General features: G+C 45.9%; 1 protein-coding gene across 1 annotated transcript in view; it reads right to left on the minus strand.

The window, feature by feature from the left end:
• wnk1b (WNK lysine deficient protein kinase 1b) overlaps nt 1–18,167 on the minus strand; it is a 186,573-nt gene that overhangs the window by 86,691 nt on the left and 81,715 nt on the right. The window contains exon 3 of the mRNA XM_042318524.1: nt 2,947–3,125. Coding sequence (XP_042174458.1) covers nt 2,947–3,125 — 179 coding nt within the window. The remainder of the gene's footprint in view (nt 1–2,946; nt 3,126–18,167) is intronic.

The raw sequence follows: 18,167 nt of genomic DNA on the forward strand, positions 1-18,167 counted from the left end.
CACCCCCAATAAAGGAGTGGTTCTGCAGGTGATAACCACAGTTCCTATGCTTCCTGGCTGATGTTTTGGTCACTTTTGAATGCTGGCAGTGCTTTCACTCTAGTGGTAGCATGAGACGGAGTCTACAACCCACACAAGTGGCTCAGGTAGTGCAGCTCATCCAGGATGGCACATCAATGCGAGCTGTGGCAAGAAGGTTTGCTGTGTCTGTCAGCGTAGTGTCCAGAGCATGGAGGCGCTACCAGGAGACAGGCCAGTAAATCAGGAGACGTGGAGGAGGCCGTAGGAGGGCAACAACCCAGCAGCAGGACCGCTACCTCCGCCTTTGTGCAAGGAGGAGCAGGAGGAGCACTGCCAGAGCCCTGCAAAATGACCTCCAGCAGGCCACAAATGTGCATGTGTCTGCTCAAACGGTCAGAAACAGACTCCATGAGGGTGGTATGAGGGCCCGACGTCCACAGGTGGGGGTTGTGCTTACAGCCCAACACCGTGCAGGACGTTTGGCATATGCCAGAGAACATCAAGATTGGCAAATTCGCCACTGGCGCCCTGTGCTCTTCACAGATGAAAGCAGGTTCACACTGAGCACGTGACAGACGTGACAGTCTGGAGACACCATGGAGAACGTTCTGCTGCCTGCAACATCCTCCAGCATGACCGGTTTGGCGGTGGGTCAGTCATGGTGTGGGGTGGCACTTCTTTGGGAGGCACAGCCCTCCATGTGCTCGCCAGAGGTAGCCTGACTGCCATTAGGTACCGAGATGAGATCCTCAGACCCCTTGTGAGACCATATGCTGGTGCGGTTGGCCCTGGGTTCCTCCTAATGCAAGACAATGCTAGACCTCATGTGGCTGGAGTGTGTCAGCAGTTCCTGCAAGAGGAAGGCATTGATGCTATGGACTGACCCGCCCGTTCCCCAGACCTGAATCCAATTGAGCACATCATGTCTCGCTCCATCCACCAACGCCACGTTGCACCACAGACTGTCCAGGAGTTGGCGGATGCTTTAGTCCAGGTCTGGGAGGAGATCCCTCAGGAGACCATCCGCCACCTCATCAGGAGCATGCCCAGGCGTTGTAGGGAGGTCATACAGGCACGTGGAGGCCACACACACTACTGAGCATCGTTTTGACTTGTTTTAAGGACATTACATCAAAGTTGGATCAGCCTGTATTGTGGTTTTCCACTTTAATTTTGAGTGTGACTCCAAATCCAGACCTCCATGGGTTGATAAATTTGATTTCCATTGATCATTTTAGTGTGATTTTGTTGTCAGCACATTCAACTATGTAAAGAAAAAAATATTTAATAAGAATATTTCATTCATTCAAATCTAGGATGCAGTGTATATTACACATAGATAATATTTTCTACATATTTTATAATAATCTGGTTTTAGTTGTTTAAGTTTACACTGAAAACATCCATCCAGAATTGTATTTCCAAAAACCCTGTTTGGACTTAGCAGGCCCGAACAAACACTTAGGCGGCCCGCCCAAGGATCTAAATGGCAGACAAATCCCTGGTGTGTATACGTGCACCTGTGTTTAGACTACATGTGTGTATCTGGATCAGTACCCTGAGTGTTACAGTGCCAGACCTCAGTGTCTTTTCTTTCTGCATTGGGCTCAGGCTCCCATGTTGACCCCCCCCCCCCGTGACAGTGTTACAGGAAGTGGATAATCTAGGCCATGACAGTGTTACCGTCCCCATAGTGAAGGTACAGTCGTTTGGGACACAGCACACTGACTCTTCCACAGGAGGGAGCTGCTGGTCTGGCCCAGAGTCCTGAGCTGCACTGTCTGTCCTGTTGTGGGCCCAGACAGACTAGCACCACATGGTCAGTACTGGTACCACACCACAGCAGATTGGACAGGCAGCCACACTGACACCCTCTCGTTCCATGTCTCTCTCCATCCTCACCGTTTGTCTCGCTCTCTCCCCTTCCCCTCACTTTGTCTGTCTGCCTGTCTCTCTCACTCTACCTCAGTCTCGCTCCCTCCCTCCGCCTCACTTTGTCTGTCTGCCTGTCTCTCTCACTCTACCTCAGTCTCGCTCCCTCCCTCCGCCTCACTTCGTCTGCCTGTCTCTCTCTCTACCTCAGTCTCGCTCCCTCCCTCCGCCTCACTTTGTCTGTCTGCCTGTCTCTCTCACTCTACCTCAGTCTCGCTCCCTCCCTCCGCCTCACTTCGTCTGCCTGTCTCTCTCACTCTACCTCAGTCTCCCTCCCTCCGCCTCTCTATCAAGAATGTGAGGAATCTGCAGCAGCAGCAGCTGGCAGGTGGGCAACTCTCCCAGCTCTCCCACAATGCATCAATCCCATGGAAGGTGGGTGGTGGGCGGCACGCAGTCCGTTGCCCATTTCTACTGTAGCTGTCTGCTCTACATTCAGGTTTTATTGTTACCACAAACACCACTGGGCCAGAGCCAACCCTGACTGGCCTGGTCCCCCCCTGTCCTGTCTGCTTCTGTTCTCTCTACATTGTCAGGGGTTTTGTCATGTGTGTGTGTCTGTGTGTGGCTCTAGTGTGCCAGACCGAGTGTAGACTAGCTAGCAGCAGGGAGGTAGGGAGATGGACATGCGTCCTGGTCATGGTGAGACAACAGCATCCTGTTAAGAGGTACCACTCTGCTCTCAGGGCTCTCACACAGCTGTGAAGTGCTTATTATGGAACACTCACAAAGCCCTATTTGACTAGCAGATGTACCTACGCATAATATGAAGGTTATGGAACAAGGAAAAGGTTTAGTAGAAGGACAAATAACATTAAGACATTTCCTTTGACATTTTCATATCTCCGTTGGTGGCAGAGAACAACAGTAGGGGGGATGAGACGGCAGTGGGTCGACGACTGGATAGGTGGACGTTCACCAAAATGTTTGTGTGTGTGTGTGTGTGTGTGTGTGTGTATATATAAACCGTACAAGCTTGTCAGTACTACTCACGTTTTGAGGGTGCCTGATGTCATAAGCTCTGTGACCAGCACGATGCACTTGGAGTTCTTTCCTTTGGAGGGAGACTCCCAGGAGTCGTAGAAGCGTACAATGTTATGGTGCTGCAGACCCTTCAACATCTCAGCCTCCTCCTTGAACCTCTGACGCTCCGTCTTAGACAGCTTACGATCCTGTCGGAGAGAGCAGGAGAAACATCTAGCAAACAATAGATTTCACATTCCATTTCCAGTTGTCTTGACACATAATGCTTTACAATAACCCAGCCTAAAGTATAGGACAGAACCCAATCAATCAATAAACCAATCGCTCAATCAATCAAGTGTTCATAAAGTCCTTTTTCCATCAGCAGTTGTCATAGAGACAGTGTTTCACAGTAACCCTGCCATGAACCACACAGGAAGAACTGAGAAAACAAAAACAAACAGACTCGCTAGCGAACCTACATACTTCTCAGTTGTCCTATTTTAACAGCCTGGGTCCCTCTAACTTAATGGGAATACCAGTGCTGGCCTGCACCATAAACCATATATGCACCGGCCATTGCGGTCAGGGAAACACTAATAAACATTGCTGTACATTTAAAAAGAGTGAGTTTGAGGGGTTTGACTTGTTTTACGGAGATTCCATGTTTGTGGTTTAGAAATATCTTTGTGGCCGAGAGGCTTGGTACTGTTAAACGGATACTTGGGATTTTCAGCAATGAGGCCCTTTAACAACTTCCCCAGAATCAGATTAACTAGTTGATACCATTTTAAGGTCTGTGTCAAGTATGAAGGAAATTAGAAGTAGTTTCGCAAGCCAATGCTAACCAGTGTTAGTACAATGACTGAAAGTCTATGGGTATCTGCTAGCCCGCGAGTTAGCAATTGCGCTAACGCAAGTTAGCAGTTTCCTTCAAACCGCACGCAAACACATAAAAATGGTATCCACGAGTTCATCTGACTCTGAGGGACCCCAAAGTATCCCTTTTAAGGTCATAGTTCATCATGGCATAGTAAAACCAGAAAGGCCAGTGGAGAGTCACCCTGTGTGGCCCTGGCCTATAGAGGTGAGTCACCCACAGTCACCTCCCCCTGGCCAGATCGGCTTGGCACAACATTGCGTCATCTCTTTTCTTTTCCACATACACAGGCAGGCAGAGATAGAGAGAGAGAGATAGGGTGGGAGGAGGCCCTATCGGTCCACAAACCTAGTCATTAATCATCCTCATTCCTTCCTGGTCAGATGGATTATATCAAAAGCAGACAGGATTCAGCCTTCAGTTTCACAAAGAAGGTCAGACATCTATTTGTTTCATTATGGCCTTATTTTCCAGCCCAGAAAAAAACAGAAAAAAAGTCTACTTCCGTGGAGGATATGATGGTTTTAATCCGCTGATGGGGGTAAGGATGGGGTTGCTCTGAAATCTGCACCTGGGGCATTACACGAGGATGGATTAGAACAATGCCTGGTGAAAGCACTAAAGCAATTGTATTTCCGGGGATTTTAGTTTTGGCATTAGCAGTGATTTAGTCCTTTTAGCTGGCAGAGACAGGCATTACTAGCCTGGGTCTCTAGACAATCTGCCAGCATCACAGGCTACCCTACAGAAGAAGAAACTAAGTGTATTTGTGTCCGTATCTGTCTGTGTGCATCTTTCACCTGTGCAGCCATAAAGCCCATGTCAGTTCAAGCCACCTAAATCCATCGAGCACCAGCAGGAGGACCCTGAATGTCACCAAAGCACAGATGCAACTCATTAAGCCAAGTCATTACCAGGTTTCAGAGGGATCAGGTTCTGTGTATGGAAACACAGCAGGGAAGGTGGGTCTGAGAACACACTCAGCCCAGATGAGACCATTAGACATTAAGCAGCTCTAACGAGGATCAGGGGTCCCAGGGCCATATACACATTAGCTTTGGAAAGACGGAGTTGGAAATAAAGGTTCCACCTGCATACTATCAATACTTTCAAAAGGGACATTTCAAAACTGCTCCGCTTCATATTTACCATGTCCAGCACCACCCCAACATCAGTCTGAAAATGGCACGTTTCTATGTTCTGCAGTAAAAAAAGATGGAGGAAGATGCAAATTCCTCCTCATAATTGGTTAAAAAAATAGAAAATCACCCGGTGATGTAATTGGAAACACTTATCTTCCTCTGTCTGTTTTACTACAAAACATAGAAACATATCATTTTCACTAGGGATGCACGATATATCGGTGAACATATCGGTATCGGCCGATGTCTAGTTTAACGTCGATGTCAAAGCTGACGTGCATACCTATATAACGTAGGTACATGACGTAATGACGCCACGTAAAGTTTTGCGCTACACGTGCAACACAGCATTCCTAATGTCTGCTGTGTGGATCGAGCAGTCAACAAGTCCAGCAGTCATTTGAAAGAGTAACAAAATTTCAGCGAGACAACTCAAAGGCAAAATCCATTAAATCCAAGATAAAGGAATTCATTGCCCTTGAAAATCAACCGTTCTCTGTCGTTTGTGATGTTGGCTTTCGCCGACTGGTTGAGCACCGGTACACACTACCAAGTGTGCCATTTTCAGATGTTGCCCTACCGGAGTTACACAGTGAAAGCATCACTGCTACTAGCTTCACGACATACATACTATGGAATGCCGTTTGGGTCTTTGTGTGTCAAAGAAGATACAGTAGCACTGCCAAAGCTGTACAAAAAGTCTGCAAACAAGCAAACACCGGCCACAAACGACGTGTTTACAATTCCACGTTGGTAATAAAGCATCATTTGTTTGACCGCAACTTCTGGGGTAGCTAGCTTTAGCTTGGTATCTAGCTAGCACCAATACAACCTGTCTAAAAACAATGACCAAAAGAAACTGCAGACATTTTCATTATTCTTAGCAATGATTTAGGAATCCAGTATTAGCTAGGTTGCCACTTGCTGTTGTTCGCCTATTGAAATTGAACTTCAGTTCATGAAAATAAATAGCTAGCCAGCTACTTAACCCTGTTGCCCAAAGCTAACGTTATAAGCAGCCAGCTAGCTTCATCTGGCTAGTGAGGCTCGACCTGACCGGGTTGTGTTGTGAAGCTAGCCACAGTAAGGATTAGGCACAATAGTGGAATTTGCGGTTTTCCTTCAAAATAAAAGTATGTAATTGACAGTGATGCAAATGAATACAAATAGTATAATTATCCCATACTTTTATTTTGAAGGCTAACCACAAAGTCCACTAGTGTGGCTAATCCTTATTGTGGCTAGCTTCACAGATGGGTCCGACCACCATTAATCAAATAAGAAATGTCTTATAATTTAGGGTTATTTTAGATGACACCTAGCTATATAGTTAACTAGCTAATTAAAGCTACTGAAACAGATTGTCGTTTTGCTATGTTTTTGGTTTAGAACATTGCTTGCATCAATGAGCTAGCTTTTTTTTATGACCAGCACTGTAGGTGCGCGAGACAACTTTACCAGCATCATAGCATATGTATCGATGAATCGTTGTGACATGAAATACGAGTGTAATCGATGTGTAATAACTACGTAATAAATGTATGAACGCATTAAATGATTATGTGACGTGCAGTCAATACTCAGGTCCTGATTGGTCAACGAGTCTATTTGACACCTCAAATAGTGTTAAATAGTATATTTAACACCAAAGACCCAAAAGACATTCCCATAGAAATCCTGGTTGAGAATGAAACGACTGAACAAATGAACAACGAAACAGCACAGCAAGTAAGTGAAAGAAATAGGTTTTGATGTTTTGATGTTTTTACTAGTAACGGGGACATACGTAAATGCCAACTAAATAACTGTTTGGTCAGTGTGTGCAACCTTTAAGTAGGCAAGTCAGTTAACGGCCTACACCGGTCAAACCTGGACGACGCTGGGCCAATTGTGCGCCGCCCTATGGGACTCCCAATCACGGCTGGATGTGATACAGCCTTCGCCTCTCCCGAGTCTGTACGGGAGTTGCAGCGATGAGACAAGACTGTAACTACTACCAATTGGATACCACGAAATTGGGAAGGGAAAAAAAAGAAAATAATTGTGCCAATTTTGCCAAATTCCAAAAAAAACATGGAACAAAAATATGTCAAAAACAGCAAGAAGCCGTGCCTAACCCATCCACCTATGTGAGAATGCTGTTCCAGTCAAAGAGAGGGGGTTGGCAAGGCTTGTCATGTTCGTCTCCAGTGTGAGAACTGAAGAGGGGGGTTGGCAAGGCTTGTCATGTTCGTCTCCAGTGTGAGAACTGAAGAGGGGGTCTGCAAGGCTTGTCATGTTTGTCTCCAGTGTGAGAACTGAAGAGGGGGTCTGCAGGGCTTGTCATGTTCGTCTCCAGTGTGAGAACAGGGGGTCTGCAGGGCTTGTCATATTCGTCTCCAGTGTGAGAACTGAAGAGGGGGTCTGCAGGGCTTGTCATGTTCGTCTCCAGTGTGAGAACTGAAGAGGGGGTCGGCAAAGGCTTGTCATGTTCGTCTCCAGTGTGAGAACTGAAGAGGGGGTCTGCAAGGCTTGTCATGTTCGTCTCCAGTGTGAGAACTGAAAGGGGGGTTGGCAAGGCTTGTCATGTTCATCTCTGCCACCTCTGTACTGTCTGCCTCGTCTTCTTCCACCACGGTGGCTAACCACAAAAGACACATTTAGCACACTGCTGCTTAGAATACAACACAGGTGTTTGTTTGTGCATTTACAAACCATGACATGTGACCTGACTGTGGACTAGATTAAGCGCATGTGCAAAATAGCTCAGAATGCATTAACTCTTTAATGACATCACTAACACACGCAGAATGGTTAGCTATAGGAGTGTGTCATCGGCCGGGCCACTGGCCTCTCCCGTGTTAAATTCAGACAGAGACAGAGACAGAGAGAGAGAGAGAGAGAGACTTAGTGGTAGCAAACCAGTTCCTCCCTGCTCTCCAAGTCACAAGGTGTCCTACTTCAGGTTTGACTAGTGACCACAAGGGCTAAGTTTAACAACATAAGACCACAGTGGAGAACGAGACAACAGCACACAGAGCAGCAAGTCAGACAGGTTCCTTCCTTCAACAAGGAAAGGAAACATGGAGCCAAAAGGTGGTGCTGTACATGATTCCAAGATAACATCCTACTAGCCTGGTCCCAGATCTGTTTTGTGCTGTCTTGCCAACTCATGTGGTCATTGGCTAATGGCTATAGGCCCTGCAGCCCAAACAGATCTGGAGCAGGCTAAATCCTGTGGAGCTCGGCGTGGAAGCTCTTTCATCTGTGTAATAAACACCAACAGCCAGGCAGGTCAGGCTTCAGCCGGACTGTTACACCTTCAGATGCCCTCCACATCACCCCAACATGACTGACCCTGCACTCAGCCAGATGCCCTCCACATCACCCCAACACGACTGACCCTGCACTCAGCCAGATGCCCTCCACATCACCCCAACACACCTGACTGACCCTGCACTCAGCCAGATGCCCTCCACATCACCCCAACACACCTGACCCTGCACTCGGCCAGATGCCCTCCACATCACCCCAACACACCTGACCCTGCACTCAGCCAGATGCCCTCCACATCACCCCAATACGCCTGACCCTGCACTCAGCCAGATGCCCTCCACATCACCCCAACACACCTGACCCAGCACTCGGCCAGATGCCCTCCACATCACCCCAACACACCTGACCCTGCACTCAGCCAGATGCCCTCCAAATCACCCCAATACGCCTGACCCTGCACTCAGCCAGATGCCCTCCACATCACCCCAACACACCTGACCCAGCACTCAGCCAGATGCCCTCCACATCACCCCAACACACCTGACCCTGCACTCAGCCAGATGCCCTCCACATCACCCCAACACGCCTGACCCTGCACTCGGCCAGATGCCCTCCACATCACCCCAACACGCCTGACCCTGCACTCAGCCAGATGCCCTCCACATCACCCCAACACGCCTGACCCAGCACTCAGCCAGATGCTCTCTCAGTCAAACAATCAGACGCGTATCCCCTGGACCCGGTTCATTTTCCACATACAAAGTTTGTGTGTGTTGCAATCGCAAACCCCTGGCTCTCCTCTCCTCTCCTCCTATCTTGCTATCTGTAGTTTCTCCTCCTCTTTCCTTCCTCCTCCTCCACATAGAACGTTAGTGTTCCAAACCCCTGGCTCTCCTCCTACTCCCTCCTCCTGGTCTGGGCATGGAGATAAACAAGCAGTTGGCCAGGCTCTCCATCCAGAAAACAAGCCCTCTCCAGCCCAGAGGGAGCCAGATACAACAGAGGACCTGATCCCTGCCTCACCACTGGCTCAGACTAACAGCTAAACTCACCCCCTCGTACATACTGAACCAACCTCCAATGAAAACAATCCTCCCAAAGCTCTCCAGTGTGTACCTATGTGTGTGTGTACGGAAAGGCAGATCAGCCAAATCCACAATGGAATTAATATGCTTTGTATTTCTCTCTCTCTCTGCTTTCTCTGTGGAAAATGATCCAATGTTATTCCCAGTCCTTAGGGACATCTCCAAGCCAAGCATCAGTGCAGTAATCTGGGCCCAGTTGTTTTCAGTTAGTGTGTGTGTGTGTGTGTGTGTGTGTGTGTGTGTGTGTGTGTGTGTGTGTGTAGGTGTCTGTGTGTGTGGAATGTGCATGCTCGTGTGTGTGTGTGGAATGTGCGTGTGTCTGTGTGTGTGTGTGTGTGTGTGTGTGTGTGTGTGTGTGTGTGTGTGTGTGTGTGTGTGTGCCAGGATATGAGAACAGAGGGGTGTGTGGTATTACTGGTCAGAGCCAGGGCTGGGCCTGGAGGGCATTGATAAATTCCTTCTCCATTTCCACATATCAAATATTAATACAGATGGGGAAATGGCTGGAAGGCTGGGATCAGAGTGGCTAGCCACCATTTCCAAGGATTTGTGGTGGTCAGAATTACTGGCAGGGCAGGCAGTGAGTGGTGCTGTATGGACCATATCAATATAATTGGTAAAATGGTCAAAGCCTAGAAGTAGAATTAGTAGAATGGTCAAAGCCTAGAAATAGAATTAGTAGAATGGTAAAAGCCTCCCCAGACCATGGATACTTGACTGGAATAGGAATGTTCGTTGTAGAAAGTCCATTTATATGGCTATGTACAGTACGCCCACTCCCAGTCAAGGTTATTGTGGCAGCATAGGGAGAAAGCACTCTCAGAAGGCCATGGGTTAATGGGTTCAACCAAGAGATATAGTTCAATCAATTCAGAGCACTATATCCATTATATGACTGACAGTGAGATGACAGATGGAGGAGAAAACAGGACGGTTGAGGCCATCAAAGCTCACCCACCAGACCGGTCACAGAGTTTTATCAAACTAAACAATACGGGACAATAGTAGACTAGACAAGAGCAAAGCAGTCACTGTTAAACAAGTCACTCGGATGACAAATCACTTGGTGACTTGTAGTTATGAACACAGAGATATGTAACGGTCAAATGAAAGCAGAGTTGCAGTGAGTGACTTAGTATTCTGGCAGCAGGTTTCCAACGCCACTGGAAAGATCAAAGACTCACCGATAAGAAGGAGACCATATCAGGCTCACAGAGCGTGTGTGTGTGTGTGTGTGTGTGTGTGTGTGTGTGTGTGTGTGTGTGTGTGTGTGTGTGTGTGTGTGTGTCTTTGAACCAGTATCTGAAAGAGCACTAGCACTCATCCCCATCCTCTAACAATAGCACAACACCTAAGGAAGGTAGCTAGCTAGCTTAGGCTACAGGCAGCTACTCAGCGTACAGTACATGATCTGTAACACCCAAACCTGAGCACCACTTGGACCCTAAAGATACCCATTCCTGGTGGACATAAATCTGGGGCCACCCAGACCACTGAGAGATGACCCAGTCCTGGTGGACATAAACCTGGAGCCACCCAGACCACTGAGAGATGACCCAGTCCTGGTGGACATAAACCTGGAGCCACCCAGACCACTGAGAGATGACCCAGTCCTGGTGGACATAAACCTGGAGCCACCCAGACCACTGAGAGATGACCCATTCCTGGTGGACATAAACCTGGAGCCACCCAGACCACGGTGAGATGACCCATTCCTGGTGGACATAAACCTGGAGCCACCCAGACCACTGTGAGATGACCCAACACTATTCTGCCTCAGATATGTCTCGGAGGCTCTGGCCAAACACGCACTAGAAAGGGAATAGGACTGGGGTTGCAAAGGGTCGGAAACTTTCTGGTAAATTTCCTGGGAAATTAAGCCCGGGAAGTTTGGGAATTTTGCCTAAATGTATCAAAAAATGTTGCTTATAACAGTGAACCTTTTTTTGTGGGATACACATAAGGCAATTCTAGGTCTTGTGGCATATTTTGGTTAAACTATCCCCAATTTAATGGAACCACAGTGCATTCATCCATCACATATACAGCTGATTCTCAAGATCTTGCACACTAATGAGATGCTATTGAGCCCAGACTACTACACTGTCTGAGCCAAGGACTACATGCTTTCAGGTAAGTTTTCATTACAATACTGGGTGGGGTGAATATATTTTAAATGACAAACATTATTTTTTGTTAATTAGTAAATAGTAGCCTACAACAAAGTGTGTTTAAATAATTTGTAAATGGTTAACAATTTCTGCTAGTTAGTTTTAGCTACCATGTGGGTTTAATCTTGCTTGAGCCTGCTGACTGAGGAGTGTTAATTCACCTGTTTCCATACGTTTCATTTTAAAACATTTATCTGACAAAGGAGTTGTTTAATCTAACTGCTTAACTATTTATCTGTACATGGAATTGTATTTGGTTGTTTTTTACTCATTTTTTTCTAATCTGTACAGGAAAATTCCAAGGGCACTATCTGACGTGTGGAGACATTTCCCTGTAGCTAATGTAGACGGGAAATCTGTGCAAATACTGTGCCAGATCATATGCGAAGAATGCAACAAAAATGCAGAATCATCTGGCCAAGTGCATAAAGTTCCCTCAGTGCTCACAAAAGTCCCTCTCATCATTTTCACCTCGAATAGAAGTAATCAGACACCTTATCGATAGCAACAGCTCATGGTCTTCCTGGAATCAGATGTTTTTTTGACTCAATGTAGGAACGTAGTCAGAGAAATGCTGATGAATGTCTTGCTCGAGCTGCGTATGGAACTGGTTCACCTCTGATGCTCACAGGCAGTGAGTATTGGAAGAGATTTCTGAATGTTCTTCACCCAGCATACACCCCTCCAACCAGACATGCTTTATCTACTCATTTGCTGGATACAGAGTTGAACAGAGTTCAAGTGAAGGTCAAGCAAATCATAGAGAAAGCAGACTGGATTGCAATCATCTCTGATGGGTGGTCAAATGTTTGTGGGCAAGGAATAATTAACTACATCATTTCCACCCCTCAACCAGTATTCTACATGAGCATAGACACAAGGGACAACAGACACACCAGACTCTACATTGCAGATGAGCTGAAGGCAGTCATCAATGACCTTGGACCACAGAAGGTATTTGCACTGGTGACAGACAATGCTGCGAATATGATGCTTGGTCTAAAGTGGAGGAGTTCCTACCCTCACATCACACCCATTGGCTGTGCTGCTCATGCATTGAATCTGCTCTTCAAGGACATCATGGCACTGAAAACAATGGATACACTCTACAAGAGAGCCAAGGAAATGGTTATGTATGTGAAGGCTCATCAGCAATCTACCTCACCAAGCAAAGTGATTAGAATAAGAGCACCACATTGAAGCTGTCCAACAACACCCGTTGGGGTGGTGTTGTCATCATGTTTGACAGTCTCCTGGAGGGGAAGGAGTCTCTCCAAGAAATGGCCATATCACAGTCTGCCGATATGGACAGTCCCATCAAGAGGATCCTCATGGATGATGTATTTTGGGAGAGAGTGGTAAGCAGCCTGAAACCTATAGCAGTAGCCATTGCACGGATTGAGGGAGACAATGCCATCCTGTCTGATGTTCAGACTCTGCTTGCAGAGGTAAGAGAATAAATCCATACTGCCCTGCCCACTTCACTGTTGCTCCAAGCAGAGGAAACTGCAGTTCTGAAATACATCAAAAAGCGTGAAGACTTCTGCCTGAAGCCCAAACACGCTGCAGCGTACATGTTGGACCCCAAGTATGCTGGTAAGATCATCCTGTCTGCTGCAGAGATCAACAAGGCCTATGGTGTCATCAATACCGTGTCTCAACACCTTGGCCTGGATGAGGGCAAGGTTCTTGGCAGTCTGTTGAAGTCCACTTCCAAGCAAGGGCCTTGGGATGGAGATGCAATATGGCAGTCGTGACAACATATCTCATCAGCCACCTGGTGGAAAGGACTTTGTGGATCTGAGGCTCTTTTCCCTGTTGCCTCCATCATCCTCCAAATCCCACCAACATCATCCACCTCAGAGCACAAGTGGTCCTTGTTTGGGAACACACACACACACACACACCAAAGCACGCAACAGGCTGACCAATACAAGGGTTGAAAAATTGGTGGCCACCTGGGCAAATTTGAGGCTTTTTGAGCCTGACAACGAGCCTCAACAAGGTTGGAAAGTGACAGTGAAGATGAGGCCTCAGATTCTGATGTTCATGAGGTGAACATTGAGGAGGTCCAGGGAGAAGACATGGAAGCCTGAGAGGAAGACAACCAAAGCTTTAGTTTCTAGACTATAATTTTACAGATGTATGTTGAAAACCTTTTTGGGAGATGTGATGGATCATTCAATATTCCCTTTCTTTGGTTGTTCAGTGAAATCATCCCATGTGAAGAGTCAACTCATTTAATTAAAGTTCAATTCATAACTAAATTGTTTTTTACATTTCTATTGGAAGGATTGAATCATTTGATTTATGTCTACGTATGATGAGGTAAAAGGTTTATGTTTCTGTCTCCATATGATATGGTAAATATATCCAATACAAAAAACATCTACATTTAAATGGTATTAATATTCATTTGCACACATTTCTGTTAATTCCCATATATTCCCGTTAATTCTCACAGAAAGTTTCCACCTCTGAATATGCCCCAAAATGTGCAACCCTAAATAGGACATAAACATAGTGCACTAGAAAGGGAATAGGACTGTTGTGAGTGGGCTGATTTAGGTGGACTGAATCAACTGAGGCAGAAGGGTGGGTTAAGTTAAGAGTGATTACTCTGGACTGGCAGTGCAATGCAGTCTGAATCCCAAATGTCACCCTATTACCTACATAGTGAGCCCGTAGGGCCCTGATCAAAAGTAAGTACACTACACTATGTAGGGAATAGGGTGCCATTTGGGCCTTATGTGGGAGAGCCTACTACCCAGGGTGTGAGGAGGAGAGTTCTCACGGATTAGAACAGGCCTCACTCTAATCCAATGGACTTTCTCCCAGCACACTGACAGATAAGTAGGGATGTGGGAACTGGCTGGCTGGCTGTGTGTATATATCTACTGTAGTACTACAGACAGTAACAGGCTGTGTGTATATCTACTCACCATCACACACACACACACACACACACACACACACACACACACACGGCTGTGCCTTGGAGAAGTAGCCCAAAATACAACATTTCACCTACTTGTATTTCTGAGAAGAGGTCGAATCAACCATCTCTGTACTTCTGCTTTCAGTTTAAAATGAGACGAAGCCCCGAGATGAGAGCCACAACATATGGACAATCTATCAAGCTAACATCCCACATGTCAACGTCGACAGTCCGTCAAGCTAACATCCCACATGTCAACGGCGACAGTCCGTCAAGCTAACATCCTACTTGTCAACGTCGACAGTCCGTCAAGCTAACATCCCACTTGTCAACGTCGACAGTCCGTCAAGCTAACATCCCACTTGTCCCGACAGTCCGCTAACATCCCACTTGTCAACGTCGCTAACATCCCACTTGTCATGTCGACACGCTAACATCCCACTTGTCAACGTCAACAGTCCGTCAAGCTAACATCCCACTTGCTAACATCCCACTTGTCAACTCGACAGTCCGTCAAGCTAACATCCCACTTGTCAACAGTCCGTCAAGCTAACATCCCATCCCTTGTCGACAGTCCGTCAAGCTAACATCCCACTTGTCAGTCCGTCAAGCTAACATCCCAAGCGTAACATCCCACTTGCTAACATCCGTCGACAGTCCGTCAAGCTAACATCCCACTTGTCAACGTCGACAGTCCGTCAAGCTAACATCCCACTTGTCAACGTCGACAGTCCGTCAAGCTAACATCCCACTTGTCAACGTCGACAGTCTGTCAAGCTAACATCCCACTTGTCAACGTCGACAGTCCGTCAAGCTAACATCCCACTTGTCAACGTCTGAAGGAAACCAAACTCCCCATATAGGGCAAATGATCTCTAGAGACATACTGTATGAGAGGGGAGCACAGCAGGAGAGGAGGTTAGTGAGGGTACACACAAACACTGTGTGTCTGCCTGCCTCTACACAGGGGAACTTCCCCAAACAGTTGACGCTACTTACAGAGGCCCAGCTGGAACTAATACAGCAGCAAATGCAGAACTGACTGTATCCATTTAGCAGTAGGCCTATATAGAGAAGGCCTTGTGAAGAGCACAGCCACAGTACAGAGAGAGTTAGTTTCTGCTTGCTAGGCCTCTGTGGTAATGCTTTCACATCTGTGCAGGGCTGTGTAGACACATACACACACACAGCCAGCTAAAGCTGCAGGGTAAAACCCCAGGCCTGGAGCTGGCAGGGGGCCATGGGTTTCCAGGAACAGACTATCCATCCAGTGTGTGTGACAGTGTGGTGTGACAATGCATTCTCTAAAAACCTTCACACATTTTGAAAAGGTAAAATCCTGTCATTGAGCCCATATCTTCATCACAGGGAACGGTTTATCCCACCGGCACAGCAGAGGGTGCAGTCTAATTCTGATACATAGGGTTTTTTCTAAAAAATACACAGAGAAACTCGCAAAAAGTGCAACACACACACACACACACACACACACACACACACGAGAATCACTACATAAATCTCCCACAGTTTGTGGAAAGAGTGTTGTCCTTTTCCACTCTCTGTTCCTGTTGAACCAAAACAAGAGGAACTGAACCTGTATTACTGTCTCTAGCTGGCAACTACCTGTGTCTGTCAAAACCCCTCATCACTGTTTAAATATGAATGTCACTCATGGTTGCCTTGACTACTTGATTTAGCCTAGAGTGTGAAGAAACTACCATGTTTGGAAGTGAGTTTTATCAGTCTCACACATGAAATGGGGCCTCAATGGAAACAGCCATGCCTTGAAGAGTGCGGTTAAGCAATCCTCAGAGAAAGCAGGCGATGACAGAAGGTCATGTTCCTAATGGCAACCTATTCCCTATATAGTGCACTACTTTAGACCAGAGCCCTATTCCCTATAAGGCAGGGTAGGGAATAGGGCTAGCCTAGTGGTTAGAGCGTTGGACTAGTAACCGTAAGGTTGCAAGTTCAAACCCCCGAGCTGACAAGGTACAAATCTGTCGTTCTGCCCCTGAACAGGCAGTTAACCCACTGTTCCTAGGCCGTCATTAAGAATTTGTTCTTAACTGACTTGCCTGGTTAAATAAAGGTAAAATAAAATAAATAAAAAATATATATAGTGCACTACTTGGCTTGGTTAAAAAATAAGTTTGTTTTAAAAAATTATCCAGATTTTTGGTTTTGACATTTTTTGTTGTTGACATTAAATGCACTATGCTTGCTGAATACATATCTTACATTACTCATCTCATATGTATTTACTGTACTCTATACTATCTACTGTAGCATAGTCTATGCCTCTCTGTCTTTACTCATCTCATATGTATTTACTGTACTCTATACTATCTACTGTAGCTTAGTCTATGCCTCTCTGTCTTTACTCATCTCATATGTATTTACTGTACTCTATACTATCTACTGTAGCATAGTCTATGCCTCTGTCTTTACTCATCTCATATGTATTTACTGTACTCTATACTATCTACTGTAGCATAGTCTATGCCTCTCTGTCTTTACTCATCTCATATGTATTTACTGTACTCTATACTATCTACTGTAGCATAGTCTATGCCTCTCTGTCTTTACTCATCTCATATGTATTTACTGTGCTCTATACTATCTACTGTAGCTTAGTCTATGCCTCTCTGTCTTTACTCATCTCATATGTATTTAGTACTCTATACTATCTACTGTGCTTAGTCTATGCCTCTCTGTCTTTACTCATCTCATATGTATTTACTGTACTCTATACTATCTACTGTAGCATAGTCTATGCCACTCTGTCTTTACTCATCTCATATGTATTTACTGTACTCTATACTATCTACTGTAGCATAGTCTATGCCTCTCTGTCTTTACTCATCTCATATGTATTTACTGTACTCTATACTATCTACTGTAGAGTCTATGCCTCTCTGTCTTTACTCATCTCATATGTATTTACTGTACTCTATACTATCTACTGTAGCATAGTCTATGCCACTCTGTCTTACTCACTCTCATCTATATGTATTTACTGTACTCTATACTATCTACTGTAGCTATAGTCTATGCCTCTCTGTCTTTACTCATCCACATATTTCCTTATATATTCTGACTAATTCAATTCCTTTCTATAGATTTGCTGTCTGACTAAACCACCTTCCTTATAGATATTACTGCACTGTGACTAAACCAACATTCTCATAGAGCTGGCTAACATCTGACTAAACCGTGTACCTCTATAAGGCTCTGTTTGATTAAACCACCTTTGCTTTTTTGATAGAGCCGCTATTCTGACTCCAAGTCACCACCTCTATAGAGCCGCTGTCTGACTAAACCACCTCACCTCTATAGAGCCGCTGTCTGACTAAACCACCTCTATAGAGCCGCTGTCTGACTAAACCACCTCTATAGAGCCGCTGTCTGACTAAACCACCTCTATAGAGCTGCTGTCTGACTAAACCACCTCTATAGAGCTGCTGTCTGACTAAACCACCTCTCCTCTATAGAGCTGCTGTCTGACTAAACCACCTCTCCTCTATAGAGCTGCTGTCTGACTAAACCACCTCTCCTCTATAGAGCTGCTGTCTGACTAAACCACCTCTCCTCTATAGAGCTCTAGTCTGACTAAACCACCTCTATAGAGCTGCTGTCTGACTAAACCACCTCTATAGGGCTCTAGTCTGATTAAACCACCTCTATAGAGCTGCTGTCTGACTAAACCACCTCTATAGGGCTCTAGTCTGATTAAACCACCTCTATAGAGCATAGCTGTCTGTCTTTACTCATCTCATA

The sequence above is a fragment of the Oncorhynchus tshawytscha genome, unplaced genomic scaffold (genome assembly GCF_018296145.1).
Source record: "Oncorhynchus tshawytscha isolate Ot180627B unplaced genomic scaffold, Otsh_v2.0 Un_contig_1952_pilon_pilon, whole genome shotgun sequence".
Lineage (NCBI taxonomy): Eukaryota > Metazoa > Chordata > Actinopteri > Salmoniformes > Salmonidae > Oncorhynchus > Oncorhynchus tshawytscha.